The 16,776-nt window shown below is 46.2% G+C and overlaps 1 protein-coding gene across 3 annotated transcripts in view; it reads left to right on the top strand.

Moving 5' to 3' along the window:
* LOC119455419 (uncharacterized) overlaps positions 1 to 14,657 on the top strand; it is a 42,588-nt gene extending 27,931 nt beyond the window's left edge. Inside the window, exons 8-9 of one of the 3 annotated variants that reach the window (XM_049668759.1) lie at positions 81 to 2,872; positions 8,718 to 14,657. In XM_049668759.1, coding sequence (XP_049524716.1) covers positions 81 to 2,860 — 2,780 coding nt within the window. In that variant the 3' untranslated portion in view covers positions 2,861 to 2,872; positions 8,718 to 14,657. Of the gene's footprint in view, positions 1 to 80 lie in introns of all 3 variants that reach the window. The other 2 variants (XM_049668758.1, XM_037716826.2) reach the window with 2 other exon arrangements.
* Positions 14,658 to 16,776: the final 2,119 nt, after the last annotated feature.

The raw sequence follows: 16,776 nt of genomic DNA, 5'->3' as shown, positions 1-16,776 counted from the left end.
TTGGTAAAGCCAGTTTGTGTCTTCCAAGTCGTGGAGGAGCGAGCAGTGTGACGGTGTTATAGCTGCTTTTCGACTTGCAGGAAGCCAAGCCAGCAGCACGCCTCGAGCCCCCGGCAAACGGCGAGAGGCGCAGCAGCAGTTGCAGCGCAAGCTCCAAGAGAAGAAGAGGCTGGGCGACCAGAAGCGTAAGCTCACCGAGCAGCGCTCCCACTCAGCCCAGTCTTCACAGTGCAGCACGCCGACCGAAGGCCGTTCCTCCCAGCAGAGACGAGTGCTGGCCGCCACACCACAGGGCAAACGGGACCAGGCCTCACCGTCCCTGGTCTCCTCCGACGGAGACGTGGCACGGAGGCTGAAGGAAGAGCCCGCAGAACTCAAGTTGCAAACCTCTGCCACGCCGGGGAACAACATCATATTTGTCCCCACCGTGCAGAGCCTGCAGCTTGGCTCTCAGGACACTACGGGCACCAGCGCCATGGTCGCCACGGCCCCGGGTTGCAAGTACAAGAAGATCCAGCCTAAGCCAACCACGTGCCGGAGTACGGCGGTGGTCGTGCATTTCAGCCGAGAAGGCGGCCTCACTACGCCCACGGCTGAGGTGGTTCCCTCGTCGCAGTCGCCTGTTGTCGTCTGTGCGGACCCGGTCGCTGAGGCCGCCGGAACGTCATGCGGCAACAAGCTCAGCAGCATAGCCTCGCAGACAGTGCTCCAGGTGCCCAGGGATCGAGTGAACAGCAGCTCAGACTGGGATGCCAAAGCCAGCACCGAGGTGTCGGCAGGAACCATGAAGAGGCACTCGGAGGACGGAGAGGCTCTGCTCTGCAAGAGACGGCACACCGATGATGGCACTAGGACGCCCAAGTTGGAATCAGCCAGCCTGGACCTTCTGTTGCCTAACCAAGGATCCATCAAGGAGGAAATGTGCGTGGGCCACCTGGAGAAAGAGGCACTGAACGAGTATTATGGCAACACCTCGTATGACACCTCGGTTCTGGAGAGGTTTGCCTCCAAGGATGAACTCTCACAAGGGACAGTGACTAACGAAGTTACGGCACAGACAATGAGCGAGGTGACCAAGGCTCATTGCGCAGAGCACAAAACTGCCCAGCTTTCTCAGTTGCGAATGCTGCTGGAGAGGAACCTCCCTAGCTCGTACCAGCGGAAAGACGTCACTAAACTGCTAAACACTGGTAAGCAGAGCGCAGGCTTAGAGTGTAGTATAGACCCCACGCTTCTCTTGGGACAGTTCGATAACCTGAAGAATGGAACAACGCTCAAGCAGGTCACTGTGCCTCAAAACAGTGCATCCTCGTCGACAGTTCACTGGAAAACAAGTGCCTGGACAAACTTACTCTCCAAAAGCGCCGGACTGCAGCAACAGGACGACCTTAGTGCCATTTCACTTGACGGACTCGTGAAATTGAAAGACCCTGTTGCAGACGCGGGACACCATGTGTGTGATCCGAGCATCCAGGCGTCGTTGGACCAAGTTCTGATCGGGGCCGGCCATGTGTCCATTGCGCCTGTTCCTTGCAGCCCCAGCAGCCGGGGGCGCTTCTTCACACCCATCTCGCCTCAGACGACTCCCCACCCCGACAGCCTCCTGCCTTCCCTCTCTTCTCCCGTGATGGCCACTAGCACAGACATGGTATCGGTGGCGGTGGGTACATCCTCACAGCCACCAAGCGCCACAAGCAGCCCATTTGTTTCACCGAGAGGCACGCCTGTTCCATGGACGAGGTCGCGGCACAGTTCCGGCCAGAGCGGCTACAGTGGCACACCTCGACAGACGCCCTTCCAGGCAGTGGACTCTGGTGTTTCGTCAGTGTCTGGCTCTCCTTTCGTTTCGCCACAGAGCACCCCGGTGACGGCCGGTCGCGTGCGTCACAACACCAGCTACAACCCTGGCAAGGCAGTCACGTTCACCAACGGCTACAACACGGTGCTCCCTGGGCGTGCTCGCCACAGCTCGGGCCCAGGCGGCCCATCCTCCCAGCTCGTGTCGCCACGCAGTGCTCCACTCTCCCCCATGGTGGGAGAGAGTGCCACGCAGACCTCGGGCTTCTCATTTCCGGCTGTCGGCGAGACGCCCACGTTGCTGCGTTCGCGCCACAACTCTGCATCAAGCGTGCCACCGCCTTCTCCTCAGTCGGCCCCTCTGTCGCCACTGGTGTCGTGCCCGCCTCCAGCTCCCTCGCTCAATGACTGCAGCAGCCTGGTGCCCAGTGACACCGACTCTGGCATGGGCCAACCGCCATCGAGCCCCAGCTGGATGGTCAGCCTCAAGGAAAGCATCACCACCGCCCCTCTAATTTGGCCGCCGACCTCATCATCTGCACGGCAGCGCCATGCCTCGGGACCCGTCCTGCCCCAGAGACTGAGCATGACCAGCAGTGACCCCCTGGCACACGAGATACAGGAGTACTTCAAGAACGCCACGCTGGCCAGTGGTGCACCTTCGGCCAATCGCAGCCGCTCGGTGCCCGTGCACCAGATGTTGCTACTCCAGGAGGAGATGGAGCCTCACGGTTCGAGCGGCGCGGTCGACAGCTTCTCCAAGTCCTATCCGGCTACGCCCAGCATGAGTCAGTGCTTCAACTTTCCCCAGCAGTCAGCCGCAGCTGCCGACCCGTTGACCTACACCGGCACCGAGACATTGGCCCAGCAGGACGACGTCTTCTTAGCATCGGATTGGAACAGCACCCTGGAGAACGAGCCAGCCATGAAGTTTGAGGACAATGATGACTTTGATGCCGAGCTGCAGTCTACCCTAGAAGACCTCAAGGACTGTGATGAGTTCTCGAAGTTTGCTAAGGAGTTGGACTTCACTGCTGAGAACGAGGATGATGAGATGACCTGAGTGGGCAGTGAGGTACCTTCTTTTTAAGAACTGAGCTTCCCACAGGGTGGTTGATGCTGCTGGCAGCCACTGCTCATCTTTTTTGCTAAGTATTCTTGTGCACCAGAGGTTGACAGGGGTGTGACCTTTTTGTTGGCCGTGACCATAGAGTTTCTCAATACGATACTAGCTAGGCCAGGATGAACTTTTATTCAAATGTTAATCATGCTTTTCAAGAAGGCCCCTTTGCAGCCTTCTACTGTCATGTGGATGGCAATTGTTTACGAAACTTGGCTCAACCTGGTGGATTTCCACAGAGCTTATTTAAACACTACCTAGAGGGAAATCTGGCATCGCTGTCTATGCGAGTTTCTGAAAGGGCACTGTGAAACCAAGGGAATGCCGGCATAGGAAAGGTATGGCTTGTCTTGAACTTGGCTGCTCTAACAAAGCCTGCTTGAATTCTTGCTTCTCTCTTCTACATGGTGCAATAATGTTTTCTCAGATACAATTAAAAAAAGGAAGATAGAAGCATGTGTTATTGAAACTGGCACACATTGAGTGCTGCCTTCTCGTCTTTCCTTAAAATTAATTAATTTGCCAGTGGTAGTGCTCACATTGAATATAACTGTAAATGTAGGTGTGAGTGCCCATGCTTTAGTGACAGTTGTATTAATGGTAGCACAAAAATAGCATCTTTATGTGGCTTTAGTAAAGACTGAACAAATTATTGTAACAGGGGCCACATATGCTGCTCAGACGCATCTTCAAGGTGTCTTGGCTTTCTGCAAAAGACGTTAATTCGAAGGCCGCGCTTCCATTCATTCTCATGGACACAGCATCACTGCAGTGCCACTTTTCCCTCTGAGGTAACCAAGAAACTCTATGGCTGCGACCTTCGTAGCTTGTGGACCGAGCTGTGGCAGGTGTCCATGGGGTCCTAACTGTGGCCTGATGGTTAAAGGGACAGTGAAGGCAGAATCAAGCTAAAGGGTTAGATTAGCTCTCTAGAAACCTTACAACATTCGTTTCACGCCAAGAAGTGACTTAGTTGCAGGAAAGATCAAGAAAGAAAGGGCCACAGACCTCTTCTGCTATTTAAATCATTTGCAACTAATATAAAGTCCATTAGGTAGCTGCACCAGCAGTCTTGGAGGTAATGCCACTACTGCCTACTCCTAGTTGGGAGCTCGCAGATAAGGAGGCTCCGCAGTCCCGTAAAAAGACGCTTAAGCTTCGCCTTTAAGATTGGAACGCGATAGCGTTATCGGGCTCCATTCGCATCACATTTTTCTTTGAGTGGGCTTCACTGCAACACACAACGTGGGAAAGCCAACTTACAAAGACCAAGTTACACTGATCCCCTTAAAGTTGGCTTCACTTAAACACAAATGCATTGCTGGGAAGACATTTTTACGGGAGCAATTTAAGCCGTCTTATATCAAAATGTGAAGGCCCTATGACCTTTCTTTATTCTTTTATTAATTTTTACTGTTGCCTCGAGGTGCGCAGCGTGTCCAAAATTTAGAAAGGCTCGGTTTTCAACATTCCCCTCAATGTTGCCTAGAACCAAAGTACAGCGAAACACCATCAGAATTGGAGGGCGCTTAAGCTTCGCCTTTAAGAGTGAAACGCAATAGCATTCAATGATTCCTGGCTACTTATCAGGCTTTTTTCTCGTATATTCAAATTACAATCCGACGCTATCACGCCTGCAGGTTGTGGTTAAGTCGTACTTTATGATTTTTGTGACGGATCTTACTTTGAGAAATTTAATTTTTGTTCACTAACGCCTTGCGCCACGTGGAGGGCCCGTGTGGTCGGGGTGGTTCGGGATGAAGAGGTTCGGCAGGATTATTTCCGCCAGACGCCAATGCTTAACGCTGAAGCTGACGCCGGATTTTCTGCTACACGGGGCCCTTAACGCTATCGCGTTAAAACACTTTCGCATATACAGTTAAACCTGGATATAACGAATTTGCAAATTCCCGAAAAACTTCGTTATAAAGAGGATTTCGTTATATGCAGGTTCGGCATGAAAATTCGGAAAAGAAACGCTTACCGTATTTATTCGATTCTAACGCGCCCTCGATTGTAACGCGCACTCGTTTTTCGTTTTCCAAGCACTCGTCCTTGGAATTTCACACCAGGTACTGGATGCGTGGACGCGTGTCATTTCGCACAAGCGCGAGGCGTCGGAAACGAAGAGCAAGCGACATGATGGCGTCATAGTGTCGTATAGTGTCAGGTTAATAAAGTGTAGCGCAGAGACTTGCGTAGTAACCAGAGAGTGGCGCTGCCAGCGCGCTGAAAAAAAAAAACTTTTTTTTTTCCGGCAACATCAACCAGAAAAGGAGAGTGCCGGCTTGGCAGGCTAGGCCAGCTGCAGCAAGCGGCGGGATCAGGTTTAAATGAAGGGAGGGGGAAAGATCACGCCCACGGCGGCAAGATCGCCGGGTCGAGGGATGCAGGCCCGCCTCACAGTCGCCGTGAATTCGAGCGCGCCAAGCGCTACGCCGCCGCTTCGCATTCCGTCGCAGCGGAGAAGGTGCTTCTGGTTGCTGCTCGCGCAAAAATGACAAAATTTGGGGCGAAATCTCTAGGTTGTCGGTGGGGAAAATTCCTTATTTCGAGAGGGTCTCCCGCTGCCACTTCATTACGTAGAGGTCTCAAATACATGTGCTTTTAGGAGTAACGGCGGAGAATAGAAAAACTTCGTTATATCCAGGAATTCATTATAAGGAGGTTCCTTATAAGCAGGTTTAACTGTAAATGCCAGTCCGAGCAATTCATACAACTGTATAAGGGAGTTCTGACACCCTTCAGTAGTCCTATTAGGGTCTGTTTTGACACTGCCCAAAGTCTACCTAAGCTTTTTCAAATGCTTCATTATATACAAACGTACTTCTATACTCCCGGTTATATCAAACGTATGTTCCTGCATGCTTCACTGACTCTACCCACCTCGGCATCTAGCCACGCATTGCTGGCTGTTCATAGCTCATCACCGACGACGGCATCACCGCCAAAGCCCCGCTCCGTTGTGGGTGGAATAAAAAAATGCTGGTGTGCTTAAGTTCAGGTGCACGTTAAAGAACCCAGTTAGTCAAAATTAATCTGGAATCTCGTACTAGGATGTCCTTCACAGTCCTAGCGTTACTTTGAGACGTTAAACGCAGCAATTTGATTTTTGAGGCGATCATTTCCACTCCTGTTCTATGTCGATGCCAGTTTCCTGCTTATGAAAGTTCAACTGTCTGTATAAAAAACGCTCTTCTGGCACCTTGGGGCCTCATCTGTCGCCAACCTGTGAGAGATCAGCAACAGATTAGTGATTTCGCGACTTTGGCTTTAATTTTGAGCTTCACTTAAAACTGGCCTTTAGTGTCCCTTTACAACACGGAATAGCAATGAATGAAACGAAGCTTCATCGGCGCCTGCCACCTCGGTAATTGAGTCGCAGTGAGAATGATCGAGGAAACGAATTTTCGGTTTTACGGTCACTTACGACGAAAACAAAACTTGTGGCTGCCAGTGGCAGGTGCTCTAACCTGCGGGTCTCTCAGCTCAATCGTTTCCCTGTTGTTTTAATTACTCTGATTTTTTTTTCTCTCTTTCGCACTTGCGAAGCACTGTTGTTTTATCGCAGTTGTGTTATATTGTGGCGGAAGGCAAAGCAGACGGAAGTGTTTGCAGAAGGCTCCTGTTGAGTAGGCAGAAAACGTCACCTGTTTGTAATATATATATATTGTACGTGTGTATCTTCATTTTTTGAGGGCGCACAGATTTTAAAAGAGCGTAGCTTTTGACCTCTTTCTTTTTATATCTTCTCTTTTACGAATCTGATATGTTAGTGTTTGTACTTTTGACCCTGGTACTATAGTAATCCCACCTTTGACGTTTGTTTCTGTTCAGAGCTCCCTCACCTTATTGTAAAGTGTTCTCTTTGTTCACTAGCATGAGTGACCAAGTTGATGTTTGGCGTGTCGTTTCAGAGGTGTAAAAAACTCTCTAGTAGTCTGTAGAAGGTTGGTCACGATGGGACGAGTGGTGCGTTGGTTTTGACAATGCGAGGAGCAGAAGTGAAATCCCCTGCTACGTGCTTAGCACGTGCATGGGATGTCGTAGCAGAATGTTTTACGCATTAGCGGAAATGGTTCTTATGGCATTAGGATGTGCTCCATGTCACCCAAAACAATCGGTAGTTTGAATTGATGAGGTTTACTTACACCTTCCCTAGTGATAACCTGTAAGTGGGGTACTGAAAACGAGCGTAAGAAGAAATATTAGTAGCCATGAAAAGTGTTTGTGGATCACTTGTGCCAGTGGAACAAGATTTGTGGGGTATTGTGCTGACTTTTGCCTAGAGAATAATAGTCAGGTTTTACTGGCTGGCTTTCGCATCCAAGAACCTTGTCCAAGTCAGAAGAACCGTCATATGTGAGGTTTCATTAGGTGCGAGCCTTTTGTTCAATTCCCACTAAAGTGGGTGAAAGATTTGACAGAAAAGTTATGGTAGTATATAAAAGTTTTAGATGCATCTGTCAGCTACATTTTGTGCATGATCATCACCACAGTAGTTCACTGCAAGTGAACCAGGTTTTTCATAGTCCCAGGGACATGTTGGAATACATTAGAGTTAGTCATTCAGTCATAGGATTTTGGGAAATGCTAACAAGTCAATTTTATCGGACGATTTTAGCCTTTATGTTGTTTTCACTTGGCCCATTTAGTCACCAAGCACAAGATTGCAGGCACGTTCATCTCTTGGCTGCAGCGAGTGCATTCTGATGGGGCGAAATGCAGAAGGTCTGCCTGTGTACTTATATTTAGGTGCATGTTAAAGAGTCCCAGGTGATTGCAATTAATCCATAGCCCCCCCACTACAGCGTTTCTCGCTACAACATACCTCGAGTATTTTGCTAGAATTATGGCATGGGAGTCAACATTTGTGGATGCGCCGAAGTTTACCGAAAAAGTTCAGTTGGGTTAATCTGTTACGGTGCTGTATGCTCTTGACGATGCCAAGAATGCAAGAAATGTGCCAAAACTAAATTTTTGATAGAATAATTTGGCACCTTAAATGGATGTTTTTAGAGGGCGAAAAGCAACTTCAGGTGCACAGCTTGCAGCTAAACTCTGAATTTAGTATAGGCGTGCGAATATTTGAAACTTTTGAATAACGAATCAAATAGTATCCGATTCGATTCAGTCTTCAAATCGAATAGTCACTATTCGTAAATGGAAATATTTTTTTCGAATACTTTTTTGAATATTTCAGAACGCAACTGCGCCTACATAAAACCAAAATTGGAGCAAAAGTATGGTAAATTATCACCCCGTGGACATAGTATAGATATAAAACATGAGAACTTGCGTAGTAGAGTGGGCTGCAACAATTAGGTAGCCATACTATGCAGGATGTACAGCGATCGTCCGCACTACTTGAAGAGCCCTGTGCATGCGAAGGAACTACTTGTTTGCTTCTAATGTTCCATTTGTGCTTTTCATTAGCAACGCTTCATAATGTAATGCGTAATGACAGAAACTTGCTAACCTTAAGAATACTGGGATGAGAACATCGTTTAAATTAATTGTGATGATGGCTCTTCATTATTCAAAATCTATTCGATATTCGATTTGATTTGATTAGCTTCTGGTACTATTTGATTCGTATTCGATTCGGTCTCAAAAACCACTATTCACACACCCCTAGAATTCAGTGTCAAAAGTAATTCTATCCATATAAATCTTGTTCCCTTGGCACAAGTGTAATGTTGTGGTGATACAGTTGGCACTTCTGTAAATTTCTCTGGGGAGGTGGAGAAAGGATATCTTCTGCATCTTTTAAGGGTTCTTTTTTTTTTTTTTTCAGTAGTTGAAATTACCTTGGAACGTAGTGCAAGCTTTATTATGAGCAGACTTTCATACCTTCTAGATGACAAAGTTGGCATGCAGTGTTTGGCCAAAAAACTAGACAAAAAGGTTATTTTCATGCCATTAGAAATGTTAACCACTTTTGTAGTTTGGAAAAGTGTGCGAGTGTGCAGAAGCGGGGGGCAATGTGTCTCTGCCAGTGCCGTTGATGAGCTTCATAATATAAGACGAGGCTGTATTTTGGGAGGCATCAGACAATGAGGTAAACTTATGCACATGCTTCTCTCTATGGAAAGCACAAGTTATTTTATTATGCACTACACTTAACATGGTAATAGGGAAGTCGAGTTTTCCGACCCGAGTTTATCCATTTGCTGAAATACTGACTGTATAATTTGTGTCAAACTTTATTAGTGCTTTGTGTTATATGGAGTGAACGCCACTTCGTCATGGGGTGACGCAGCACTACCTGGCTGGCTAATTAGTTGCTCATAAGGTACAGGTGCGAAGCACTCGGGACCAAGGCAAAGTAGTGGACGAAAATGTTAATTTGGGCAAATTGCTAGCGCTCTATTATTTCAAAGCAGCAATGAGAAAAAGAAAAACAATAGACAGAACAAGAAAAGATGCAAAGTCACAATATAAGTAGACACCACAAAACTCTCCAACTTTTCATTTATTAACAAAGAAAATATGCTTGCATTATATGTTTCATAAGTTAGGGAAACAGGTATAGATGTTTTTTTTTTTTTATTAGTACTCAAATTTTGCTCATTAATGGTGAATTTTGTCTAGTGTTATGTTCAGGTGCAGTGATTGCCTGTTTCGCGCTCAAGAAGCCAGAATTACGCATCTGCAGCAATGTTGGAAGAAAAGGGGCAGATTTTCATGGCTTAGTGCCGTATGTCACTGTTCGGAGATACTTATGCTGTGTTTTGTTTGCCATAACAGTGACAAAGGGCACCAGCGATTTTTTTTTTCTTTTTTTTTTTTTCTCTTCACTAAGATGATTACATCTTCAATCCCACATTGTGGGCGCGGGTTCTATCCTAGCCGCAGGGGCTGCATTTTGATGGGAGCAAAATGCAAAAATTCTCATGTACTGATGTTTAGAATGCACGTTAAAGGTCCCCTGGTGGTCAAAATAATTCTGGAGTGCCCTGCTGCGGTGTGCCTTATGATCATATTGGGAAAACACGGGGAATGTGGGAGATGGAAACCTTGAAGAAGACAAGTCCACTTGTTCCACTTGTTGAAACGTTGGCTCCTGCTCTCACCTTGTTCTAGTGTTGCTCATCGTTATGATCATATTGTAGTTTTGGCACGTAAAACCCCAGAATTTTTAGTTCCACATTGTGAATGGCTCATACTTGTAATTTATCCCAAACGAAACAGGCAAATGTGGGTGGCATTTAGACATTGCATTAAGTAGTCCATTAAATGCCACCTCTGTCCAAAATTTGAGAACGAATGAGCTCGTAATTATGTGACAGTCATCATACATAAATACTCTTAACAAGAATATTATGATAGTGCAGGTAAAAAAGAAACATGGAAAAAAGAGCAATATAAAGATCACTTGATCAAGTCCCATTCAGCTATTGTACCGCAAGGAATCGATGTGCCTTGGTCATCTGCTTCCCGAGTGTGTTGCATCTGTACCTAACCGTACAACAAAACTGGTGCTTTCAACTAAGCCTACAAGGCATGTGCACAAGACATTGTTTTGTTTCACACGCCTTGCACACGCGTTGGGTGGCCTGTTTAGCAAATGTGCTAAAGTTTATTGGTCTCAATCGGTAGCATTTTACAGGTGTACCTGATCATACGATGCTTGGCTAGTTCATTTGTATTGCACTGATGATCGATTAATGAGCGTGTGAATGAAGATTATGACACAGGCAGAGAAAATGGCTGCGGTGGTTCATTCGCTATGGCATTATGCGCTGAAGTCACAGGTTTGATTGCCAGCCTTGGCGGCCACGTTCTGCTTGTGGTGGAAGGCAACAATGCTCATGCACCATGCTTTGAGTACATGTTGTACATGTTCAAAGGCCAACTGCAATGTAATTTCACTGGCTAAATTGGTAATAAACGAGTAGTACATACATAAGCTATTAAAAGCAATCTAGGCAAAGATATAGAGCTAGTAATTTCCAAGTTACCTTATAAGCAGCCTTTTAATTGTGCCTAAGCAGACGACGCATGCACCTGGTAGTTAATGGCTATGATGCAAGTTTCAGCGTGTTGCCTTGGAGATTTTTCAGTGGGCAGCCGCAGGCAGCGCCTAATCTGTGAGTTCATGCCGAAGAGTCGTGTGATCTGAGTCGTGCGTGACTTCAGACAAGCTGGTAATGGCAGCCTTCCTTCACCCCCCCCCCCAAAATCAAGAACACCAACTTGTGTGATTTTGTGAGCATTTCGCGGGTGCATCCACTCATCATTTTTCAAATGTAAAATGTCACTTTGAGGCTGTTCTTTATCTACACTATCTGAATTTAGGCCTTTTATGAGGCAAAAAACTTTGTTGCAGTTGGTCTTTAAGAACCTTGTGTGTTTAATATTAGTCGAGAATTCTGCACCCAAGCTTCTCTCAAGGACCTGTGTCAATTTGGGTTGTTAAACTTCAGCAGCCAACATGGGTTAAAACAAGCGAACAGGAGAAGTTTCTGCCTGTGTCCTCGCGTTCTTTCACGCACCTTAATGATCAGTTCAAATGTACCCGCGCCTCTGTCCGTGTGGCAAAGTTCTCTGGTTTTGTTGAATATTGTCATTGAAAAGAGCACAGTCCCAAACCTGCAGCTGTGCTACACGTTTGGCTGAATTTTAATGTTTATGCTAGCAGTTCTCAAAAGTATTAGGATAGTACAAACTGTGGGGAAGAGAAAAAAAAGTGGGTCAGGGGGGATCTGGCTTTGTTAACACTACAAGCTGTGAAAAAACGTCAGAGAAAGGGTGTTTACCATATCGAACAATTCAAGTGAACTTGTGGACCCCACACACTTGCAGAAAATTGCAATTTCACTACTTGCACTGTCCTAAAGAGGTTGTAAAAACTAGCTTTCAGAGCACTTTGGACATGGCGGCCAGAACATTTGCCCACAGCTAGCCATACCTGCACATGAGCATGCACATTTTCTTGATTCTAAAAAAATGTGGCCTAGGAGCAATCTCGCATGATTTTGTAGTTGCTGTTGTAGCAGGTTCCGTCAGTTTGTCGTGTTTGTGTGAGCGTCCGGTTGGCAATTCAGTCTTCTTCAGGCTGACAGGTTTCTTGGGTAAAATGCAGTGTTGCCATTTTTGGGGGGGGAGGGGGATTCTGCTAAAACAACTTTCCGAGAACTGCTATACGTCTTGCAAATTTGCTTAAGATCCACTAAGGAGACTTCCAAGAAGTAAGGACAATAATAAGCAGACATTTTGGTAGCGCACCTGTCGGTTACTGATGGTAATGTGGCGAAAGGTACATCTGAGAAGGATGAATTCTTAAGGTACCACGTCAGTTTTGTGTCACCACAAAGTGCACAGGAAGTTATATGAACAGACATGTTGTAACGTCTACGCTGTCAACGAATGGGCGCTGCATAGATCAGTGTTGCGAGTGGATTCCTGTGAAAACACAGAATTAGTTAAATGTGTTGCGAAACCACAAGGAAAATTCCAGTCAGTGTCTACTAAAAAAGAATCCACTGAAAGTAAATTTTGCCCCCAACCAAGCCTGAAATCCACTAGATAGTATAGCGCAAAATCTGCTAAATATGGCAGCACTCGCAAATCTTGCTGGAAGAATAGTGTGACAACTTGAGGATGCAGTGGTAGATGCACCACTGTCCAACTTGGAGAATTGGTATAGCTGCACCGGCCAATTACATTTGTTAGTTTCCATGGCAACTTGTTTCATTTCAATGTCGGCTTTCCTTGGGAACTATTTCTTGGAGCGCGGTGACACACAGAGCGGGTGCAGTGCAGTTTTATAGGTGGAGCTTGTGCTGAATTCTTATATTGTCACAGGCTCCTTTTGCTAGATCTTTTTTTTTATTATTATTATTATCCACCGTTCACAACGGGCCTATCTGGTCATAATGTGGGCAAAGCACTGCTCCTGCGGTGCGAAGAAAATCAACCACAAAGGAACATTTCATCACGCAGCCAGCATTCGCTAGCCAACTTTTCATGAAGAGATCATCCCCTTTGCCTTTTCTCTCTCAAAAAATCAGCCCAACACGTGACCCTGCTTAGCGAACTTGGCACAGGTGTCTTGGTTCTCGGCGCACACATTCGGGTCCTTCGCCTGCCGTTCTGTGCACGTTTTATCTCTATATGCTTGTCGAACTTCAGTCGTTTATTGCAATGTATACATTTAGCATCTTAGTTGTAACATGCGATTGCGGCAGCCACACATAGCTTTCGTACCTATTGGCAGAGCGTGCACTGAGCGTGGATATAACGGGACGATAGGAAGGCACTAAAGCTTACCACGACATGATCACATGTTGGGTTGACTCTCTTAATTTCAATTGTGCTGCGCAATGCTCACTTCTGATCCTTTCCTCCCTTCATGACCGCCCCGACCGCTGACCAAACATGAAAAGGAATAACATTTATAGAAACGTTACACTATCCCGGCTCCAAGAAACTTTTCCTGTGGTCTGACAACTTGAAGTGCATTGATTGATTTGGCTGGCTGCCATATGGTTGGAAACATTTCCTCTACATTTGGTGTCGCGTGGTGCTGAAGGGATGAGGTGCGAGAGTTCTATGATGACCATTGTATGATTTTTAAGGAGACGAGGCAAGAAAAGAGTTACGGCATTTAAGCTGGCATGTGTGGTTCTTGTCGTCAATTTGGCGTCTTTTACTCCTTGCTACACCTGCTTTACGAAGTCTCTCTCTGCTTTTTATTTTCTTCTTTCATCTGTTTGGTGTTCCCAGCCCTTGTACATTTTTCTTTTTACTTTTTTCTGTGGAGATGATTGTCGCATGGCATTTTAGTTAGCAGTCGTCGAACCGGTTCAAGTCAGCAGTCAATGGATTGTGCTGGACAAGGGGCGTTTGCACAACGTTTTTATATAGTGCCTGCAATAATTTTGTATATGTAAATGCTAGGCTGATATGTATGTAAGAAAAAACTTCTTTTCGTTTTTCTTTTTTGCAATTGTAGTACAGCTTTTAATAGTGTGGTATTAACGATGTTTCATTGTTTTGTTTTTTCTTCAAGTACCGCAAAGTGTTGTTTCTCGTCGACATTGCCACTATTGCAGTGTTAACGAGCAGCAATGCACATAAAAATGTTGATATTGTTCGCACTTTTTTTTTTTATTCTTACACGCTTTTTGCACAGTGAGTGATTTGTGTATACTATCGTTGGCAAGATGATACGCAGTTTCTTGTGAAATAAAAAGAGAAAATGAAGGGGGTGGCGAAATCGACAGCTGTACCATCCTCAGCTGTTTATATATGTGAATCCCTGGAAGTCTCGTTTAGGCTAAATTGAGCCACCCAGCGAGAAAACCTGTACAGTTGAGAAAAAAAAAATATTTGTGACACTGGTAGAGAAATCCATGTTGTGAAGCTGTATGTGCTGTTCCAGTGTTCAACTCTTGACGAGCAACGCCCTTTTGCAGAATGTTGCCTGCTTTCTGTTGCTGTTGTTGTTTTCAAAGGAGGCATTCACGTCTTCGTGTGTTTCACTATCACCGATTCAAAGGTGCCAGCAGCACTGATGCTTAAAGTGGAGGCAGTGCCCATCTTGTTTATTTTGCAAGATCGATTGGTAACATTTAACGTGTCCACACTAAATAGGATGTAATCATACTTTGTTTGGAAAGTTGTATTTGCCACAGTGAAGACACAGTTTTACTTGATTACATGCCACATACTTTTAAGATAAAATTTGAAATCAGTTGGCTCATGTTCCTGAATAAACCACTTTTAATTCAGCTTATGTGGGTCGGTGTGCGAGTTCTTGAAAGTTCAGCATGGTATCATGAGAATACTTGGATTCTCTTGCATTGACGTTCAGTGCAGTGTCCAGGTGTGAAGTGAATGTAATCTCCAGTGGTCGTCTTTCGGTTGACTCATTTGGGTATTCACAACACAGTCAGCTCCTGTTAATTCGACTCTTCGGTCGAATTATCCAAAAGCTTGAAATAATGGTGGCAAACTGAACAGATTCAAATTTATTTTATACCATGAAGTGTTATGTTGTCAACAGGCTACTTCAATACAGATCACAATAACTATGTGTCGTCGTCTGTCAGTGGCCCACAGAGTTCTGAACACTATCGCCAGCGTTGACAAGATCCTTGAAAGAAACATAGCCCAGGGCACACCGCAAGTCATCATCATCACTTTAGTGTGTATTTTCAAGGGCTTAGTAACCGCTGCAGACATGAGGGGCCCAAGTTGGGGTCGAATTAACCGAAGCGACATGCTTTTGTGTTCGAACTAAATGATTTTTTCTTCCATAGAAATGTATGGTTTCTAGCAGTGACTTTCCAGTGCGTTCAAATTCGTTAGAAAGGCGAATTAACCGTGGTCGCATTAGCGAGAGTCTAGTATGGAGCGAGCATTATGCCCATGCCTAGGAGGGTGCATACGGTGCCTTCAAAATGGAAATTTTGAGAAGGAGAACCAGGAGGAAAGGGTTGAAGTAGAGGAAACACGTGAAGGTAATTATAATCACGGTCAACTTTAAATCAACTAATTAAGGTTTAAGACGCGCATCACCTCACGAGTCTTTGTATGGAAAAAATAATGCAATTCATATGAACGAAGTTATTGGCACACACGGCGCTTGTGTGCGTCATCGTCTTTCTCTGGCTTCGTCCAGTCGTGCTGCACACTTTAATCATGAATCCGAACCATCTAGCCCGTCATCATCCGGTATCGACACGGCCTCCGAGATCGTATCAGCGTGCCGCCCTATTTCGGAGGCCATAGCATCGCCCAAAGTATCTGCGGTGTGTTGTTTTACAGACACTCGCGAATATGTGTGGCAACCCAGCGAGGAATTTAGGCATTAACTAGCACAGGGAAATAGGGAATTATGATTTGTAATTAAGAGACGAGTAATTACGTGGTGTCAGTTCAACAGCAAGTCATACCTGCTGTCAAGCAAAATACTTCGGCGTATGCATAAACGAAGGAAAGACTTACTCAAGCACCCACCAAGGTAATCTGAAAATAAAGGGGAAGCGGAATGCAGCAATTATGAAACATGGAGCACTTTGGGGCTACAATAAATAAGAGGTGGTGCGTGGAATCTGGAAATGAGTAATGATGCCAGCGCTAACGTTCGAATATGCATTCTGTGCTTAAAAAAATTTGTCGCAAGTTTCGCCCGAATGGCGAAGCATCGATTGTGATAGCAAATTAGTAGACAGCTGTACGAAGTAAGGATAGTAGTTTTATCGGCCGTACAAACTTGGAAACATTCGCTTACTAACTAAATTAACAAGCATGGTGTCAGCGCGCACAGGCAAGCATGGACACTTCACATTCGATGACCGCGGTCACTCGCTGCCAAAATGCTGGCGTGAGGAAGTGCGGTAGCAGCGACCGAGGTGACCTTCGTGCTGTCTATCGCTTCAACGTAAACTGAGCGGCGAGAGCACAGCAGGCACAAAGGTATGAGCCGTCTGCAGATCGCTATCAAGATACCGTGCACGCGACTGCGCACTGCGCAAAGTACGCAGTTGGTGCGGGAGTACAACGCCGCTTCTCCTCCCCGCTTTCGTCCCTGCAAGCGCCAGATTGAGCCGCGATCATCGGTTCCCCTTGCGCGCGGTCGCGAAATGCGCAGTTGCTGCCGGAAAACAACGCCGCCCCCCTCCCTTCACCCGCGGCCTTTCGCGCGACGGAGAACGGCACGTTTCCTGTCAGCTTACATCCCTTGCGCGCGCCAGATTGAGCCGTTATTGTCGGCTCCCGTCGCGCGCTTTCACTCGCACATATGCTCGTACAGCATACGGCGCGCGGCGACGTGTTATCGTTTTTGGATTTTATACGGAACATCACGACGACGGCAAAAATATGCCTGGAGTGTCTGTATAATTGCT

Source organism: Dermacentor silvarum, chromosome 6, assembly GCF_013339745.2.
Source record: "Dermacentor silvarum isolate Dsil-2018 chromosome 6, BIME_Dsil_1.4, whole genome shotgun sequence".
Classification (NCBI taxonomy): Eukaryota; Metazoa; Arthropoda; class Arachnida; order Ixodida; family Ixodidae; genus Dermacentor; species Dermacentor silvarum.
The sequence above is the reverse complement of the archived record's forward strand: the minus strand, read 5'-3'. Positions and strand labels throughout refer to the sequence as shown.